General features: G+C 42.9%; 1 protein-coding gene across 1 annotated transcript; it reads left to right on the top strand.

Annotated features, from left to right (window-relative positions):
• Positions 1–895: 895 nt before the first annotated feature.
• fd3F (forkhead domain 3F) lies at positions 896–18,247 on the top strand. Its single transcript, XM_064682694.1, has 5 exons — positions 896–2,123; positions 4,620–4,715; positions 17,108–17,279; positions 17,337–17,787; positions 17,855–18,247. Exons 1-5 carry the CDS (start codon positions 925–927, stop codon positions 18,118–18,120), a joined length of 2,184 nt encoding a protein of 727 aa, XP_064538764.1. The 5' UTR covers positions 896–924; the 3' UTR covers positions 18,121–18,247.
• Positions 18,248–19,621: the final 1,374 nt, after the last annotated feature.

The raw sequence follows: 19,621 nt of genomic DNA, 5'->3' as shown, positions 1-19,621 counted from the left end.
CTAAAAGTGTAAATCCAAGGCTGTTCCTGTAAAACTGTAACATTGGGAAAATATCGATTATTACCGATATTGAGAAGCTATCAGCAGACAGCTTTGGTGACACAAGCTCCAAAACTGCGCGAGCAGCGGCTCTCAAACTGTAACATTAGCGAGGTGCCTTTTCAACTGTGTCTCAAGAAGAGACATTTGCCTCGATCTTAAGAGGAGTTTAACTATTGTCAACTTGCTATGCTCTCGAGCAGTTGTTCTAAAACTGTAAGAAACAAAAATAGTTGCTCTAAAACTGTAACAGCTGTAGAGTTTTGCGTGGCCAACGAAATGTTTCCCACAAATTGAACGGACAGTCGAACGGACGGACTGGCGGACGGACGGACGGGCGGACGAATATACCCCATTGAACAATTGCGTACAGGGTAAAGTAAAGAGCGCGCGCGCTTTGAGTATTGTTAAAAGGTCGTGGGCCCGACCCGCGGCTTGGGTCGGGGGTCATCGATAGCTGCTTCGCTTGACTGAGTGCGCAAGGGTAATGAGAGGCGCGGCCCTGAGCAGGCGCAGGCTGAGGCCGCCGCCGCTGCCACGGCTGCTGCTGCTGCCACGGCTGGCAGTATCGCAGAAGCTCTGCTGTCAGCTCGTTGCTCCTGGCCAGGAAAAAAAAAAAGAGGTCCGACAATCGCAAACGCAATCGCCCAGCCGCATTCCGTGGCCAGTCGCAGCGCGAGACGGAATCCAGCGCGGACTTTTCACATCTAGTTGCTGCTCCTCATCCTTCTCCTTCGCCTCCTCCTTCTCCGGCGCCTGCTCCTGCTCTTAAGCTCTTCTTTTTTGTTTGTTCTGTGTGTGTGCGTGTGTGTGTGTGTGTGTGTGTTGAGAAAATCGACGTGAAAATCAAGGCGAAAACAAATTCGGAAATATTTTTGAGCAAATATGATTGTCAATATGCCCGTCAATGGGCCGAACAGCAGCGCGGCTCAGTCGCATCCCAGTGCCAGCAACAATAACAACAACAACAACAACAACAACAACAACTGCAACAACAACTGCAACAACAACAACAACAACTGCAACTCGCTGCAATCGCCGTGCGAATTCAATTACCTGAAACGCAAATACGAGACGCAGCTGGAGCAGCAGCCGCTGGAGCCGTACGAACAGCTCGCGGCGAATCCGTGGAAGAAGCGTCATCTCGACTACGATGCCGGCGGCGATATGTGCTTCCAGCTGCAGCTGGACACGAGCAGCGCAGCCACATCGAGCGGCGCCGCCTCCTTCATCAACGATCTGTTCGCCTACGACAGCAGCCTTCTGGTGCCCGCCGCCTCCTACTGTGCGCCGCCCAGTGCCCCGTTGGAGGCCGATGCCGGTGGCTGGCAGACGGGCGAGCTGCTCGAGCTGGATCATCGCTACAATTCCGGACTGCAGGCGGACTTCTCCCAGCTGAATGCGACGCTGCCGCCGCCACCGCCCCAGCAGCAGCAGGAGCTGCAACCACAGCAGCAGCAGGATCAGAGACAGCAACAGCAGCAGCAGCAGCAACAGCAGCTGGAGATGGTGTCCAGTGCCAGCTTTTTGGTGCCCATTCCGCAGAAGACACAGCCGGCCCAGGTCGGCTGTCGGCCCGTGGCTTGTGGCAGACGCTCTTCGCCGGCGGCCAGCGAATCGGAGGCGGATTTCGAGGACAAGAATCTGTCCTGGCTGTTGAATTTCAAGTTCGATGAGTTTCCGCATCTGTCGCCGGATGTTGGCGGCGTTGCCCGGCTGGGCAATGGACCCGGTGTTGGCCTGGAGGCGGCCACGCCCACAGCGACTGCTCACATGTCGAACGCATCGCCCTGCAGCTCGACATCACCCGCATCCGCATCCGCAAGCACATCCAACTCGAGCCAGTCGCTCAGCTGCCACACAACGCAGCTGGAGCCGCGCGGACGCTGCTCGCCCAAGAGCTGCACATCCCCGTCAAACACAACGACAGCAACAGGAGCAACAGGAGCAACAACAACAATAACGACACCGACCAGAACTGGCCGCAAGTTCGAGGAGCTGGTCATGGAGGTCACCTCTGAGATGGATGGCAACGATATGATTGTGGCCGAGCATGTCGTCATCGAGGATACAACGTCCAAGGCGTAAGTACGAGGTGGCCCAGTCAGGGGAAGACATCTCAGAATAAAATAAGACCTCTTGGAAAGCATATTCCATCATATTCCATAACTCCAGCAAAGCCCTAGCACCCCAAACCTTTTGACTTTAGGACTTGGGACAAGCGGCAAAAGTATTCCTTTAAGAGTATTCCTTCCTCTCAGTTGAGAGACTTAGGTTTCTGCTCTCCCTAGACCGAGCTATCATAATCCGTTTAGATAATAGATCACATCATCTTTCGTATCATATTGCCGAACTCCTACGAAGAACACTCCAACAATCCTCCATATTATGCAGAGCTTTAGGAATTGGAGTTGCAATCATGTTCCCGAATTCATGTGAAGGACTTGGGACCATATCTGTAGGCAACATCCAAGCTGCGGGAGTATTCCTTCCTCTCAGTTGAGAGACTTAGGTTTTTGCTCTCCCTAGACCGAGCTATCATAATCCGTTTAGATACTAGATCTCATCATCTTTCATATCATATTGCCGAACTCCTACGAAGAACACTCCAACAATCCTCCATATTATGCAGAGCTTTAGGAATTGGAGTTGCAATCATGTTCGCGAATTCATGTGAAGGACTTGGGACTTGGACAAGAGTATTCCTTTAAGAAAAATCTCAGTTAACAGGACTTAGATATCTGCTCTCCGGAAACCGAGCTATCCTAATCCCATTAAATACTAGATCATTTCATCTTTCTCTGCGAATAGCAATCCAACACTTCTCTTTCTTAAACTCAGGTTGAAGGTTTTCATTTATCTTTAGGCAACAACCAAGCTGTAAGGAAGAGCAAGGAATAACACTTCCACGGTCAAGCTACTGCAATCAGTTTAAATACAAGATTAAAGATCATTAATGAATGAAACTCCATCAGAGTACTTGAAATCCTCTATATTAAACTTGACCTTAGGAAGTGAACTATAGGCAACATCCGAGTTCCTTGAAGAGAGATCTCAGCTCTGGAAACCTAGATATCTGATCCGCTTAGATACTATTTCAAAGGTTATATATTTACGATTTTCTGCGAAAAACACTTCATCAGAGTACTGAAAATTCACTTTATTTAACTTGACTTTAGTCATTGGGTTATGTTATTTATTTGCAAACGACATCCAATCATTATTCCCATTGATCCGTGAGATTCCTTTCTAAGCACAAGATGAATGCAACACATCAGATAGTTACTTGAAACAAGAACCCAAAGGAGCATATTTGGGAAAGCAAAAGAAAACAAACTCAACCAAAATAGATTTCTCACGGAAATGTCGCAAATATTTCATCATTTTGAACCCTCTAAAGGGATTGCTGGAAACTAAACTTCCGCAAAGGGTTTCAACTTATATGTTCCTTGATTTCGCGACGTTTCCCAACTCTTTTAAGTGACTTATGTGGGGTTTGATCGAATAGAATAGCCCAGATTGGACAAAATTTCAACTATTTATAACAGTTGATCCATTTTCCTGTTCCTTGAAAGAACTTGCTCGTAATTGAGACCTTGATTGTTTATTGTTATATCAGATTTACGTTCTCCAGCCAAGTTAGCCGCTTATTAATTTTTGTTTACGCATTTCCTAACTTGTTCAGCAATTGCTTAGTGGAGTTTAATATCCTAAGTCTGCACTTGATTATTAAAGTACAAGTCTTCAGATCTCTTTCGAAGTATTTTAAACATTTGTAATAAATACTTCGGGCTTATCCCAGGAATACTAAATAGGTACTTCCGGAATTTCCCAAAAATAATACAAAATTAGTATATAATACTTCGGGTTTATCCCAGGAATAATAAAAAAATAATCAATAAATATTTGGGGCTTATCCCAGGAATGATAAATAAATAATAAATAAATACTTCGGGTTTATCCCAGGAATATTAAATAAATAATCAATAAATATTTGGAGCTTATCCCAGGAATGATAAATAAATAATAGATAAATATTTCGGGTTTATCCCAGGAATAAAAAATAAATAATAAATAAATACTACGGGCCTTTCCCAGGAATAATAAATAACTCGATTATCTTAGAGTAAAATATTGTAGACTTCGGCTCGTAGCTAGGGACAATGCTGTGAAGCATATTCTCAAAGAATCAAATAATTTAAATAGACAAAAATTAGCTTCCAGCGAAAGTTTTCAAAATTCCGTCAAGACAATGTCGAGGATTGCAAGTTCTGATTTTTCCCCAATTCGCTTGTTGACTTTCAGGAATTTCTGTATTTAATTGAGAGATTTGCAAGCTGGATTGAGTTTAATATTTAGATAATATATATATATATATATTTTTTCGATTTTCGTCAAAGTCGAACGCAACTCCATTTTAATAAATATTTATTTGACGTATTTTTTGTCTCTCTTCTGCTCTCTTTCGCGCTCTCTCTCGCTCGGCGTTCGCTCTTGTGCGATGGGGCGCCAATCGATGTGGCTGAACGTGGCCACCCGCAACCAACCCACCAACGAACCAACCACCGCAAAACAAGCAGGCCAAAGAAACCACCGTTTACATACACGGAACTCATCGAATACGCCCTCGAGGACAAGGGTGAGCTGACGGTGTCGGGCATATACCAATGGATATCGTAAGTACTCGTTAACATCCACGATTCCAGCCAGTCGAGCCAGCCCCGCTCCACCCGCTCCACCCGCTCCACCCGCAGCCCGAACGACTTGGCTTTGATGGGGGTGGAAAAGCATTTGCTGCTGTGTGTGTGTGTGGGGTAGCAGATGGGCAGGTGTGTGTGTGTGTGCAGGTGTGTGTGCAGGTGTGCGGGATGGGGGATGGGGGATGGGGGATGTGGCAATGCCGGATGCAATTAAACAAATCTCAAGCATTTCTTTGCGCATTCCCGTTGGCCACTTTTTTTTTAGCTTCCTCTTCTTGCTGGCCTTTATTTCATTTATGTTTGGCTAACAACCGACAACAACAACAACAAATATAGAGCTAAAAACTTGCCAGTTCCAATAATTTATTACCTGTTAAAATTCTTGGCAAGTTCTTTGTTCTTTTTGTTGCCATTTTATTATTGTACTTTTTGTGTCTTTGCATTCGCATTCGTTTTAATTCTTAAAACACAGCCGTTTTTGTTGTTGTTCAACAAGTTGTCCCATATATCAAGATTTCGACGCTTTACCCCAAGGATTAGGCATAAACAAATAAATGTAGGTAATATATTATGTGGCAGTTGCTAAATGGAGTTATTCCAAATTTATACACTTTTATTTACAGCCGAGTCGATCTAGCCATGTCCGTCTGTCCGTCTGTCCGTATGTCTGTCGCATGTATGAACGCAAGGATCTCAGAGCCTATAAGAGCTAGAGACTTGAAATTTTAGCTGTGGGTCCTCCTAGTGCCCGCGCAGATCGAGCTTGTTTCCGATATTCGATAACTTGCCCCGTTTCCAAGTAATCGATATCGAAATCCTGTTTTTTGTTGTTGTTGAAAGAAGAGGGTTCAGGGTATCCCCTAGTCGGGAGCTCCCGACTAGAACCTCTTACTTGTTTCTCTGCTATTTATTCCAATTTATCTTGACCTTAAGGCAAAAGCTCTTAAATGTATTGTACTTTTTTTATGGATCAGGAAAAACGTTTTACATTTTATCTCTTGCATAATTAAAATGTGTCTTTCGTCACGACATTTGTGAGGGACTAGAAAGTAAAGATATCATCGGCACGCCGAAGACTTAATACCCTTCTAGACATTTGCCTTTGGGCTTTGCAGATATGTGAGCAGAGCGAAAGAAGCTCGTGCATGCTGAGTTTGAGAAAAATGTCTTGCAAAACAGAATATTTTGTCATACAAAAATTCATTCATGTTATTCTTTGTGGGAATTTATTTGAAAAATGCTTTCCTTCTTGGTGGAAATGGAGTTCAAATATTTGGTGGGTGACGTTTCGTATTAAAATTGATTTCCAAAGATCTATGCAAAAAATCATTTGAGACGTGTTTCACAGTTTTCGCGGAATCAGAGGTTCCTCGATGGCAAACGCGATTTCATGATTTTGTTGGTGAAGTTTTAAGTTTTGTCCGATTCAAACTAATTTTCAAAGATCTTTGTGCGGGTCAAAGGTTTAATAAACGATAAAGATTCTCTTTCAGCTCTGATTCCTTATTCGATGCACTTAAAACATATTTGTAGAAAGAAGTGGAAATCTAGATGGGAAGATTTAAACGGGCGTGTTATTAGTGGAAATGGTTATATCGAATATGTATATCAAAAAGTTCCACGGGCAAGGCCGGGCAATACGCGCTAGTTTATACATATATATATATATATATATATATATGTCAGCTATATGATATAGTGGTCCGATCCGGTCCTATGCACTGCCTGCAACAGAAAGACGAACCTATGTAAAGTAAATTTTCAAGATTTTAGCTTTAAGACTGAGAGACAGAGGCACAGAGGGAGGCTATATGAACTCAGCTTTTAATGCTGATCTAGAATATATATATATATACTGATCTAGAATATATATATATATACTTTAGAGACTTGGAGATTTCTGCTTCTATGCATTCCACAATTCATGACAAAACTATAATATCCTCTACAAGGGTTTAAAAGTAAGGTTTGTTTCTGGGTTTGAACCGGCTTGGTTCAAACCCACTTTGCAACATACATATATGTATTTCAGGGTCTCGGTAGAGTTTTAAATGCAATTGCCATCAATTTGCAAAGGGTAAAGAAAAAACGAGAAGATTCTTTTGGGATCATTTGCATTCGCTGTGCTGAAACTCCTTCAATTGGAAGTGCATAATTATCGTTGTGGCTCGAGAACTTTTAATTGGAAATGCATATTCGTTTCGTTTTACCGACTGTCTCGGTTCCATTTCCCTTCCCCCCCCCCCTGCCTTTTCGAAGGGGGTCACAAGAAACTGGGAAAAGCCGCAGAGGAACTTTCCATATACCCATATAAATATATATATGTTAAAATATATTTCGATGTGTATCTACATCAGTTTGACGACAATAATAAAAAAGTTTTAACACATTTTTCAAGGTTCATTAATTTAGCCCCTGCCACCTGCCACCTGCCACCCACTCCCCTCTCCCAAAAAGGAGGGGGGTGGACAAATTGTCAAAGTTGTAGGCCTAGTCGCAGCCCACGCAACGGCGCTAGCTTGTGGCAGGGCGCAGGGGGGCGGGGGCGGAGGAATCACTGTAAATATTTGAAGCCACAGCGAAAATGTTGCGTGTAAATATCCTATATATGTTAATGTATATAGAGACCCCTTGCCCCGCCCCCATAGGCCTGCACCCTGCCCCTGCCCCTGCCCCAGCAATTGATGACATTTGCCCATCAGCTGCCGCGGATTGGGGCACGGGCCGCAGCTCGGGCAACCTGTTCATTAAATGTAATGAGCCAGCAGACCGACCAAATCTACCCTGTCCTATCCACCCCACCCTCCCACCTGCCGCTCCCCCCTCATAGAGTCGCCTCCCTCGCGCCTGCTTAGTGAACTTTTTTTTATTGGGAAGTTTTCATTAACCATTCACAAATTTACTTTGTGGGCGCCAGCAAATAGGCTGGGCACGGGCGGGGCTTGGAGCTGGGAGAGGTTAGCAAGAGAGAGAGGGGGGGGGGGTTGTCGAGGGGTTGGCGCACAGCTGGGCGAAGGGCTGCAATCGTCAGGGACGCGTTCAAGGCAAAAAAAAAAAAAAAACAGGCGCCTGCGCAAACCTTGCGGCAGCTCGCCCACGCGAACCCCCGCGACCTCTGTGCATGTGTGTGGCAATTGCCCATGAAATTTATATACACACACACACACACACATGCACATGTGTGCCTAGTATAATTATTAATTGCCGGGGTTGGCCGTTTGCCGCCTTTTAGGGCCTGCTTCGACTCTTTTTCCGGCCTTTCTACACCTTTTACACGCCTGAATGCATCAGGATCAGGTGTTTGACAAGCGCAACTCGGCGCACAATTTCCAGCAATTACTCGGTCAACCCATTAACCAGGTCCCAGGTCCCAGGCACCAGCACCAGTCTCGAGTCCGAGCGGGAGCTGCTCTTCCGGTCAATTTGAATTGCATATTGAGTGTTTATTGGATGCGGATCATGGCTCATTGCACAGAGCTCAGGGCGAAGGGCGAAGGGTGGAGGGTGAAGGGGGAGGGGGGAGGGGTGAAGGGTGAGGGGTGAAGGGTGTACCAGGCAGGACACGGTGTGCAGGATCTGGAACGGGAAAAAGGTTCCCACTTCCCCGAAAAATACCTGAATCCAATCAGAATATTGCCAGGCAAGAGAGAGTTCGGTTTTAGCTGAAAGATAAGAGAGCAGGCAGATCGGCTATCTTCGGCACACCGAAGAGAAGATACCCTAGTCGAAATTTATATGCGCTTAGAGATATGTGATGGGGGCTTGTGAAGCTCGTTATTGAAGATTTCGCTGTAGAAGCAAACAAATTCTTTGCACAAAAACTCTTGCAGATTCTTCCTATAGCTGTCAAAGTCATATTGGGTCGAAAGAAAATACCTGTACGAGAAATTTCTTTGTTTCCCTAACTCTTATTTACTTTTAACTTATTTGGAACATCTTTTTAATATATATATTATATAGTATACCCAATCATATATATATAACAGCATATCATAAATAATCATATCATATGGATAAATGTAAAATGTTCTGTCTCTTGAAATTGGAATTGAAAATCTTTGCTTAGGGCTCATTTATCATATACTATATATAATAGCATATCATATATATCTTAGCATAAGTTTCTGTTTAGATAAATGTTTTGTCTCTTGAAAATATTTTCAACAATTTTTGCAAAATCTTCTTAACATAGTATATAGTATATATATAGTATATAGTATATCATATCATATCATATACTATATCATAAAATGTTCTGTCTCTTGAAATTGAAAATCTTTGCAAATCTTCTCAATGTAGGACTCCTATATCACATATGTCATAGCATACCATATAGTATACCATATAGTATACCATATCATATATATCTTAGCATAAGTTTCTGTTTAGATAGATGTTCTGTCTCTAGAAAATATCTTCACCAATCTTTGCAAAATCTGCTTAACGTAAGACCTCTATATCATATCATATACGTATACCATATCATATAGTTTATCATATCATGTATATCATTGTATAAGTTTTTGTTTTGATAAATGTTTTCTCTCATAAAAATACCTTCACCAAACTTTGCCAGCATATCTGCCAAATCGTAAGTCTTATGTCCAAAAGGGCATTTAAAGGTCGACGTTCACTTTTATTGAATAGAATTTGAATTCTAACATTAATAATTGAAAGTTATTTACCATTAAGAGCCTCGATTCAAGCTTCCTGCCTCCCTAGTTTCCCCCCTGAACATCAGAGCCTACGATCCTTTCTTATATATCTTTTTATAATCCTTTTCGAATAATATAATCGCATTCTTTCCATATCGAAATCTACATCTAAATGCATAAAAGTGACAAATAAGATTTGCTTCTCTGATTGTGGAGGACATCTTTAATGGGCAGCCGGCAGAGTCTGTCTCTTGTTCTGGCTTCTGGCTTTTGGTGGGCGTGGCCAGCTACGCCCCATTTGCTATTTAAAAAGTTTTCTTGACTTTTTGAAGCAAAGCGCAGGCAACTTCTTTGGCTGCCATAAATCCATAAATTGTGCACATTTTGGCGACTGAGACTTGGTTGGAACGGGCGGGGGCGGGGGCGGGGCCGGGGTCGCAACAATTTATGTACTGAGCTGCAATACATTTATATAAATATAAATGTGGATATATATATATATATATATGTGTGTGTGTGTGTGTGTATGTGAAACGAGGAGAGGAATGTGGAGAAATGAACTCGAAACAAACCGCCAGAGAAGTAGTTGCCCAGTCTGGGGTATCGGTTGCCCAAGCGGCGAGGAGCTCCTGGGCGCCATGTCAAAAAATATGTAAATGTGTGAGAGAGTGTGTGTGTGTGTGTTTCGGCTTGCGTGCCAGGCACGCCCAGACACGGCACGGGCAGCCAACCAACCAGGCAGCCAGTCCAAGCGACCAGCTACAGCGCCAGCCTATCAGACAGAATGCTTTATAAAGCCTCTGGCACGGACCCCGTCCAAAGGCAACTGCCGCACCCGTACCCGTACCCGCACCCGTACCCGGACTCTCACCCGGACACAAAGCTAGGGGCAACTCAAATTCAAACTTAATTTACGGTGCCAGCAGGCCCTGCGCTGGACAGCAGGCAATAGGCGGCGCGTAGCTGACAGTTGGCCTAAACCAGGCAGCCAGATACTTCAACCCTCCCCTCCTCCACCCACTCATACGACCCCACAGGCGCCAGGTGATAGCCTGTCAGTCCGGCTGCCTGTTCGACCACTCGCATTATTTGTGAGACCAAAATCGAAATCGAGACAACAACAAAAACTATGGTCTAAATCAAGTTGATTCTATAAAATATCTGTTATTTTGTGAGCGAGGGGGGGGGGGGGGGGGGGGGGGGGAGTGCGGGGCCTGCGCACGATGCCGTGTGTTTCGACAATTTGATTCGAGGCCCAAAAGCTGAAGGCGAATGCGAATGCGAATGCGAATGTGAATGGGAGCTCAGTCATTCAATTCATTGACAATGATGACAATGTTGATAGTGGATATTTGATTTTATTTTTCCTGCCCAACCCCCCCCCCCCCCCAACCCACACCCCCCTTCCACACAAGCAACCCCGCCCACGCTGTGAGCACCCGCTGCAAGCAACGTTGACAACTCGACAAGTGCGAGAGAGAGAGAGAACAAGTCATCATTGTCGGATTTGATCGACTAGGAGATACCCTCAACTTAGCGAGATACCCTTCTAGCTTCCTTCTTTACGCAACACCCTACTTCACTTGCCTTAGACGCACGCCAAAAATGGTAAATAGATTCCCGATGAACTTCGGAGCTTACAGTCTGATCCTCGGGAAATTCTCAGGCACATAAATGTGCATACATAGCAAAGCGCAAGGCTTTACCTTTCCAAATAACGCAACTTTCTCAATATGTGTTTCCCTTACGAGAACCTACATTATGTAGCTCTTATAACGCTTTGAACCAAGTCTCATAATCGATAATTATCGATATTATGCAAGTGGAAGATCATATGAAAAAACAATGGCATAGTATAAGAAAGTAATAGCCGATCCACAATGCTCAAAGTATGTTACATTTACAAACTACACATTATGCGGTTCCATTGCCAAATGTCCGTTGTCGTTAACATGTGAATGGCAAAAGTGCTGCTTCTTTAAATAAACACTATTTAAAAAACTATAAATGTAAAAAACTGTGGGATTATTAACATTTTAAATTATAATTTGCTATATCAGCTATTTATGGTAATAATACTTATATATTTTTCATAAGTACGAAGTTCGATAAATCATCGCAAAGCCTACGAATTATTCGGGTCGAATACCAACATATTTTGCAAATGTGAAAAATGTGGTTTGCTTAGAGAAAACGCAGAGGCCACATATTTAACATTTGCAACAAATGTAAGAAATGTTGACAGTGGAATTAGGCTATTAGGGGAAAACGTACAAGCGACATAATTCACATTCGCAAAAAATGTGAAAAATATTGTCAGTGGAATTAGGTTATTAGGGAAAACGTACAAGCGACATATTTCACATTTGCAACAAATGTAAGAAATGTTGTCAGTGGAATTAGGCTATTAGGGGAAAACGTACAAGCGACATATTTCACATTTGCAACAAATGTAAGAAATGTTGTCAGTGGAATTAGGCTATATGTATATATATTTGAGTCTAGTCTGAGATCGACACACACAGAAGGACGGATGGAAATGATCGACTCGTCTTCGAAAACAAATATGCATTTCCTTTTTTTGGTGTTGGGAGATGCTTCTGCCTGTCACATGCACCGGCACAAAACCCTTTTCGATGTGTGTACGAATGCTTTTGTGTATCACTGTCTAAACGCCCACAATAACGCCTATCGATTGGTTTGGGGCCCCGAGTGCATGATTAAAGCATGCTAGACATGCAGCTCCATAAAGTACACAACATCCAACTCCGGCGGGCACCCAATTCCCATTTTCCGTTTTCTATTTTCCGTATTTCGTATTTATAATTTTACAAGTACATTTGGGTGCTTCGCAGTGCCCACATTTTGGGGGGAGTCTAACAATAACTTAAACATGCCAAACATGAAGAAAACAAACCAATTTCGAACTTTGCACCAAAAATATCAAAGTTCCTGAGTACGTATGTCTCTGCAAATACCCTGTGACATATTGGGCATATGTGATAGTCGATGGATATCCTATATATATGTCTGGCGGATTTCTTTTTGTTTTAGTAAAACCTTCCAGCTAGTATAGCATATTATAACACAACAATATAATCGCATGGATCTGTTAATAGCAAGTTAAAATCTTTGGAGAATGTGGAAGATATCCGAATTTTGGTTCGATTTTTTCCATCTTTTTGGATTTAGTATCAAAAGTCAAGCCACCATATGAAACTTATCGATATTCAATAGATGGAGAAGTTATCGAAGAAAAAAATAAGCCTGTTCTTCAGCTTATAATATACGTTAACCTACATTCGAGACTTGAAGGCTCCAGCTCTCTCTTAAAGGTCTCAACAACTAGATTACAAGTTTATTTTCTGATAACGATAACTGCCCCATTTAATGAGAATCGATATGTATCGATACTCTGCTCACTTCAACCTGTGAGATCGAGGAGAAGACAAACATGCATTGCTCAGGAAACATTCTTATCTACTTTATGGGATCTAAGATAGCTCCCCGCGCTCTTGACTCTCGATATATATCGATATAATCGATAGCTCCCCCATTTCCTGACTCTCTATATATGTATATATCGAGGTATTGCCCACCTCAATTTCTAAAAGATAGCTCCCCCTCCTCTTGACTCTCGATATATATCGATATTCTGGCTGCTTCAATCGCTGAGATCGAAGAGAAAAGAAACCTACATAGATCAGGAAATATTCCTATCTAGTTAATGGGATCCAAGATACCTCCTTCATATTTTGACTCTCGATATTTATCGATATATTGCCTGCTTCAACCTCTGATAGGCAGCTCCCCCTTCTCTCGACTATCGATATGTATCGATATTCTAATTACTTCCACACCTGAGATCGAAGAGAAGACAAGCATGTATAGATCGGGAAACATTCCCATATACATATACACACATTTTCACATAGTCAGCATGCCCTTTCAGCGGATATAGGGTATGATAACAAATAAAAAACTGTCAGCTAAATGTGTTACACACATATGAGATTCACCCCCGCCCGCCCGCAATGCCAAGTACCGAGTCGTATACGAAACCATTTATTACGAATTTCTAGCGTAAAATAGTGAACGCCAGGAGCCAGGAACCAGCTCAGACCCGTGCCACATGATGCGGCTTCTAATCAAGTCCAAGCTGCATTCGCTCCGCTCCACTCAACCAATTTGAAGTGCCATCCTTTCGGGCGTGTGCCTTGGCTGATGCGTCATGACGTCTGCGTGGGCGGAGGGAAAGCCAATCCGAATGACAGTTATCAGAGCGGGGGAGACGGGGCTCGGGCGTCGGGCGTCGGGGGGTTGGGGGGGATCATTAAAGAGCTGCCTGACGCTGCCTTTCAACTTGAGCCAGACAAGCGTCAGGCCTGGAGCCCAGGCTTAGATTTATGCATTCCATTTCATTCCGTTCCAGTTCATTTATAAAAAAAAAGGAAGTAAATCTATATAGATATATATGGGTGTGTGTGTGGGGCATGCGGCCCACAATGGGCGCCTCGCGTGTTGAAATACAGAAAAAAATATTGTTGGATTGCTTTTTAGCTCGGAGGAGGAGTTGCCCGACGGAGCTCGAGGCGAAGCAGAGAGATTGCTGGCAGGGAGCAGCAGTTAACCAATGACAATGCGCTGCTGCTGCTGCGGGGGTTGTTTTCGGACCTGGCGCGTGTGCACCAACCCCCCCCCCCCCCATCCCCTCCCTCTCTCTGTGAAATACTTTCCATTTTGTTGCACAGCCCGCCCCCAGCTGCCGTCCCAGGCCTGCGTCGGTGTCGTTCCTGCCCAGAGTGGGAGCGCGCTTGGCACGCGATGTCCCTTCCGGTCGACGTAGTTTCCTTTTACATATGCCCCGTGTCGGGGGTTGGCTTCAGCTGCAGCCACCTGCCCGCCAGCTACTCCATTTTTCGCTCCACGTCCACATCGCCTGTTCGTGACTGACTACAAAACGACGCATAATTTGTGCCACTGCCGCTGTCCGTGTCCGTGTCCCTGTCCGTGTCCGTGTTCCCGCCTCCTCCCACTTGCCCCATCCACCCTCCTGTCTGCCGCAGTGGCGTGCCATGACGTGTTCCATGTAAATTTGCCTGCTTTGGCTTCGTATTCAAACTTTAATTGCAACTGGTCAAAAAGTTGTAATAGTTCGAGCAGCCCGACCAGGCCAACAACAATTGGGGGTAGGTTCTGACCACGACTGGCCAATCGGCGCCGCGTACACCCCGCTCTGGCCCACACGTTTGACCAATCCGTGCTCGGACCAAGCAGAGAAAATGCCAATGAAAAACTAACAGCGAGAAACTATGAATATCTTCGACATGCCGACGATTCAATACCCTTGTAGACATTTTTCTACGGGTTTGCAGATATGTGAGAATAGGGAAGCTCAAAAATCCTCTTAAAGAAAATAGTTTGCCACCCAAAAATTTATTCTTACTAAGATTTTTCCTATCTCTATTTGGGAAATTCCATCCGTATGTGTGGAAAAATCAACAAAAACATTTGTATGCAAGTTCTTGTTTACTGTCCGATCGGATTAGAAATCATTTTCAAAGATCTTAGTAAGTATTTATTTTAAATGTGACAAGGGCAAGGACGGGGTATACCCGCTATTATCCTAGATATAGGTCAAAATTTCCCACCCCCATAACTTGGTCAAAAGTCAAGCGATTTTCTGGAGGTTTGGCGCTTTTTGGTCATGGCTTGGTCTCTAGATCGATTTGGCATCTTAATCAGGAAATATATATGTATATATGTAATTATGTAATTATGTACTCACCTGTCAACTTTCACGCAATATTTTTTTATCGTCATCTATCGGAAGGCGGTAGACCAACTTTAATAAAAACACTTTTTCTGAAAACACATAACTGAAAGAAAGCAGAAAAATGGTTTATTAGTTTAAAATACGGCTTTTGGTTTGCTGAACCTGGCTTGAATTAGTGAGAATCGCGTAGATGAGCAATACTTATAAATACGTTTATTGTTCATTTTCAGCTCAGCTCAATATACGCACATGTTCAAAAACATGCATACATGTATGTATTCAAATAAATGCAAAGCAATATGCATACATACGATTGTAATAGTTATTACTTTTGTTAATAATAATTGAAAATGTTTTTAATACGTACTAGTTGCTTCAATGGCATCCGCCAAAGCCATAGCCATTGCCTCCTGCAAGTTGATTCTGGCTCCTCATTTGCTCAAGCTGCCGTCTCCTCCAATATTGTAGCCGCCGCCTCCGCCACTTCACTTTAGCCCATAGGCATTTCATACGACTTACTTGAATTCATGAGAATCGCATAGTAGGGCATTAGTTAAGAATATTTTTTTTTTAATACTCATACATACATACATACATACACACATATATTCACACATGCATACACATATACATATACCCATATATTTATATATGCTCACATATATTCACACATACCTACATTCACACATACATACTTACAGATATATATACATCCATACATACTTACAGATATATATACATACATACATAAATACATACATACATACATACATACATACATACATACATACATACATACATACATACATACATACATACATACATACATACATACATACATACATATATACATACATACATACATACATACATACATACATACATACATACATACATACATACATACATACATACATACATACATACATACATACATACATACATACATACATACAAACATACATGCCTACAAACATACGCCTCCTGCTCCGCCCCCTTGGTGCTCCACCGTCATGCTCCTCCGGCCTCCCAGTTTCCAGCGTTGAAGCCGCCTGCGACTAATACATAGGCGAAGCCTGCAAGCCTTCGTTACATTTTTAAGAATCGAGGAGGAGGGCAGCTTTAATTCATACGTTTTCTTATTTAAATTTGCCGCTCGACAAAACAAATTGGTCTGCTATTGGTATAGAGGACAACTTACACGCATATATACATACATATGTACATACGAACACACATACACTTTTTGAATATATACTCCCATTCCCTGCGAAATTGGAAATATCAAATATTAATATAAAATTATGACATTATTTATGCTTTGTTAATAGAAAAAATATGATTTTGAGCATTAGTCAAAGTCGAGATTTATCTGTAGGCACTTGCATGAGAATATTTGTGAATATACATATATATATATTTGAATATAAGTAAGCTCCACGAACCGATTTCGCAAGAAATTACCCAGTTACTAGAGCGAAGGAAATTACTGGGAATTAGATTTCTGCATAGGTCACTCGCGTGGGTTCTGAACTCGGTTCCTACCAATTTGACCAGTTTGGTATTAAAAAAAATCATTTAGTATTTTTATTTTATTCTTTTCTTACTCGTCCAAAAGTAGGCAATACACATTTGAGGGAAAATTTATAGTTCGGAAATTTTTTCTTTATAATTAATCAGAAATTATAGAAAATTATAAAATTGAAAGAATGTTAAACTTGAAAAACTTTCTTTATGCGTCAAATTTTCAACTTTTTCTTAATAATTAATCAAAAAATATAGAAACTATAGAATTGGAATAATGTTGAGCTTTAAAAACGTGCTCATCCAAACGATGCTAATCATTTTCTCTCTCCCTCTATTTCTCCCTTTCTCTCTCTGGCTTATGCTTCCGCTCTGACTGTGCCTATGTTGTTGTCCCTGTCGGTTTCGTGCAGCGATCGCTTTCCCTACTACAAGTCGAACGACGATCGCTGGAAGAACTCGGTGCGGCACAATCTGTCCATCAATCCGCACTTCCGCAAGGGCGTCAAGGCGCCCCAAGGCGCCGGCCACCTGTGGGCCATATCCAGCGGCGACTCCGCGGAGAATGTGCTCGCCTGGGAGCATGTAAGTATGCATAAAAACGCGCTGCATTTGCATGCCTAAGAACACTTTGAATTGTAGAAAAAGCAACGCTTGGATTTGTTCTTCAAAATGGAATCGATCAATCGCGAGCGCATTCAACAGCATCAGCAGCAAATGCAGCAGCAGCAACAGCAACAGCAGCAGCAACAGCAGCAGCAGCAGCAACAGCAGCAGCAGCAGCAATTGCAGCAACAGCAGCAACATTGCCAGTCGCCGCAGCAGCAGCAGCAGCAGCAATCGAATTGCCTTTACGATGAGGCAGCTGCAGCTGCTGCGGCGCTGACGCAGGAGATGCTGCAGCAGGCGCCGAGCGAGGCGTCGCCCACGTCGCAGGCCCATCCGCAGCGCCTGTTGCCCTTCGGCGATCTGCTGAGCGACGAGGAGCTGCGCAAGACGGCGGGCCAGATACTGAATGGCATCCATCGGGAGGTGGAGGTGCAGTCGGTTAACTCCATCATCAGCACCTACCAGGACGTGCTGCTCGACAATGGTGAGTAGCTTGCGGCTCGCGGCTCGTTTGGTGGTCTGTTCATAAACGTGCGCCTTGCTTCCAGCAGACTATCTCAATCCCATACACAAGGACGTCGCGGTCACCGAGAGCGGACTGCGCCAGCACCAACAACAGCAGCACCAACAGCAACAGCAGCAGCAGCAGCAGCATTCGCTCAGCCACTCGCAGTACTACATCACCGAAATCGATCCCATGGAGCTGGGCATACAGATGTCGCACCAGGTGGAGCCGTCCGAGGAGGAGGTGCTCTTCAGCGACGACTTCAATCTCAACTACTTTGGCTATAATCCCGGCAGCGATATTGTCGCTTGACCGCGCAAGCAGCAGGCGACGCAGTTGCTGCCAGTTGCGGAACTAGTTCCGGAACCAGTTCAGCTGCAGGGGAGCAATCGGAGTACTCATAAGCCAATTATAAACCAATACTAGTCACACTTACCAATTCGTCGTCGAACTATCTAAACTAACCACCTACGAGCCCCTCCCCAAGTCGCAGACCCAGTTCCAGTTCCAGATCCAGTTCCAGTTCCAGACCTAGCCCCATGTATAGTCTAGTCTTCAATGTACCAACCATTTTTTTTTTTCTCTAATCATATCTAGTTTATCTTATAGAACCTAAGAGTAGCCTCTACTTAGCATTAAGCATTCGCATCATACCGAAATCCCGGGAGCATTACGAGTCCATATTTTCGACTTCTGGCTCTGGCTATAATCCTTAGTTAAGAGTTTTTACTAGTAGCTGATTACCTATACTATATATATATATATATACATGAATATTCACACATGCTTAGATACTTACCAATACCTATCTATAATATATATATATATACATACATATATATATATATTGTCCAAATACTAATCATAGTTCGTATCGATATTGTTTACCCTACCCCATGTAGCATAACGGCACTTACTTGTACAACTACTGATCTATCTATTATGGCAAATACATATACCTATTCTTTTTTTTATTTACATTTAAATCGTAACTCTCATGTCTATATATGTCTGAGGAGGCTTAAGGCTGCAGTCCCGCAAATGGGTTCGGTTAACGGGTCGAGGTTCAAGAGCTCGTTAAACATTTTATTTTTAACCAAACCAAGTCTCGAAAGAGAATATCCCTAGAATCAAAATTCGAACTATTTTCTATAGATACATACTCAGCAAATGTGCTTCTTCTTCCCTTAGCTCCACATTATGCATGGCAAATTGAAATAATTCAGAGTTTAAAGTCCGATCTTTAAGAAAATTCAAGTTTTCCAAAGGTTCAACTCCCAATTTGGTGTCGCCAGCTCCGAGAAAATCAATTCTAATAAAAAAAAATTAATATTATACCGAAACTTTAGCACAATGTCTGTAACTAAACAATTTTGCAATTTTTTAAAAATACCTTAAACTATTTTTAAACAAAAACATGTTTCGAATGAGAATACGATATGCCTGAAATCAAAATTTGAACTATTTTCTATAGCTGCACTCACATAAAACGTGCTTGAAATACTTCGGTGTGTATAGTCCGATCTTTATAAAATTCAAATAACTATTACAATTTTTCGGAAGAGGGGAGGAGCTATCCAAAGGCAATAAATTTGGAAAAGATATAAATTAAATCTGCGCGGGCAATATGATCCGAATTTCTAGTCTCTAGCTGTTATAGTCCCTGAGATCGACGTGGCTTAATCGACTCGGCTCTTAATGCTGAATATATATTTTCTCTTATTCTTAAAGCTATCATGACGAAATTCTGCCCAGATGTGTCTATCATTTGCAGACAGTGCATGTTTAAACATCGGTCGGATCGGGCTACTAT

This window comes from Drosophila montana, unplaced genomic scaffold (assembly GCF_035044405.1).
Source record: "Drosophila montana isolate Dmon_TW-CO22-7 unplaced genomic scaffold, ASM3504440v1 contig_2482_1, whole genome shotgun sequence".
Taxonomy (NCBI): Eukaryota; Metazoa; Arthropoda; class Insecta; order Diptera; family Drosophilidae; genus Drosophila; species Drosophila montana.
Note: the sequence above shows the minus strand (reverse complement) of the source record. Positions and strands in the feature narration are given on the sequence as shown.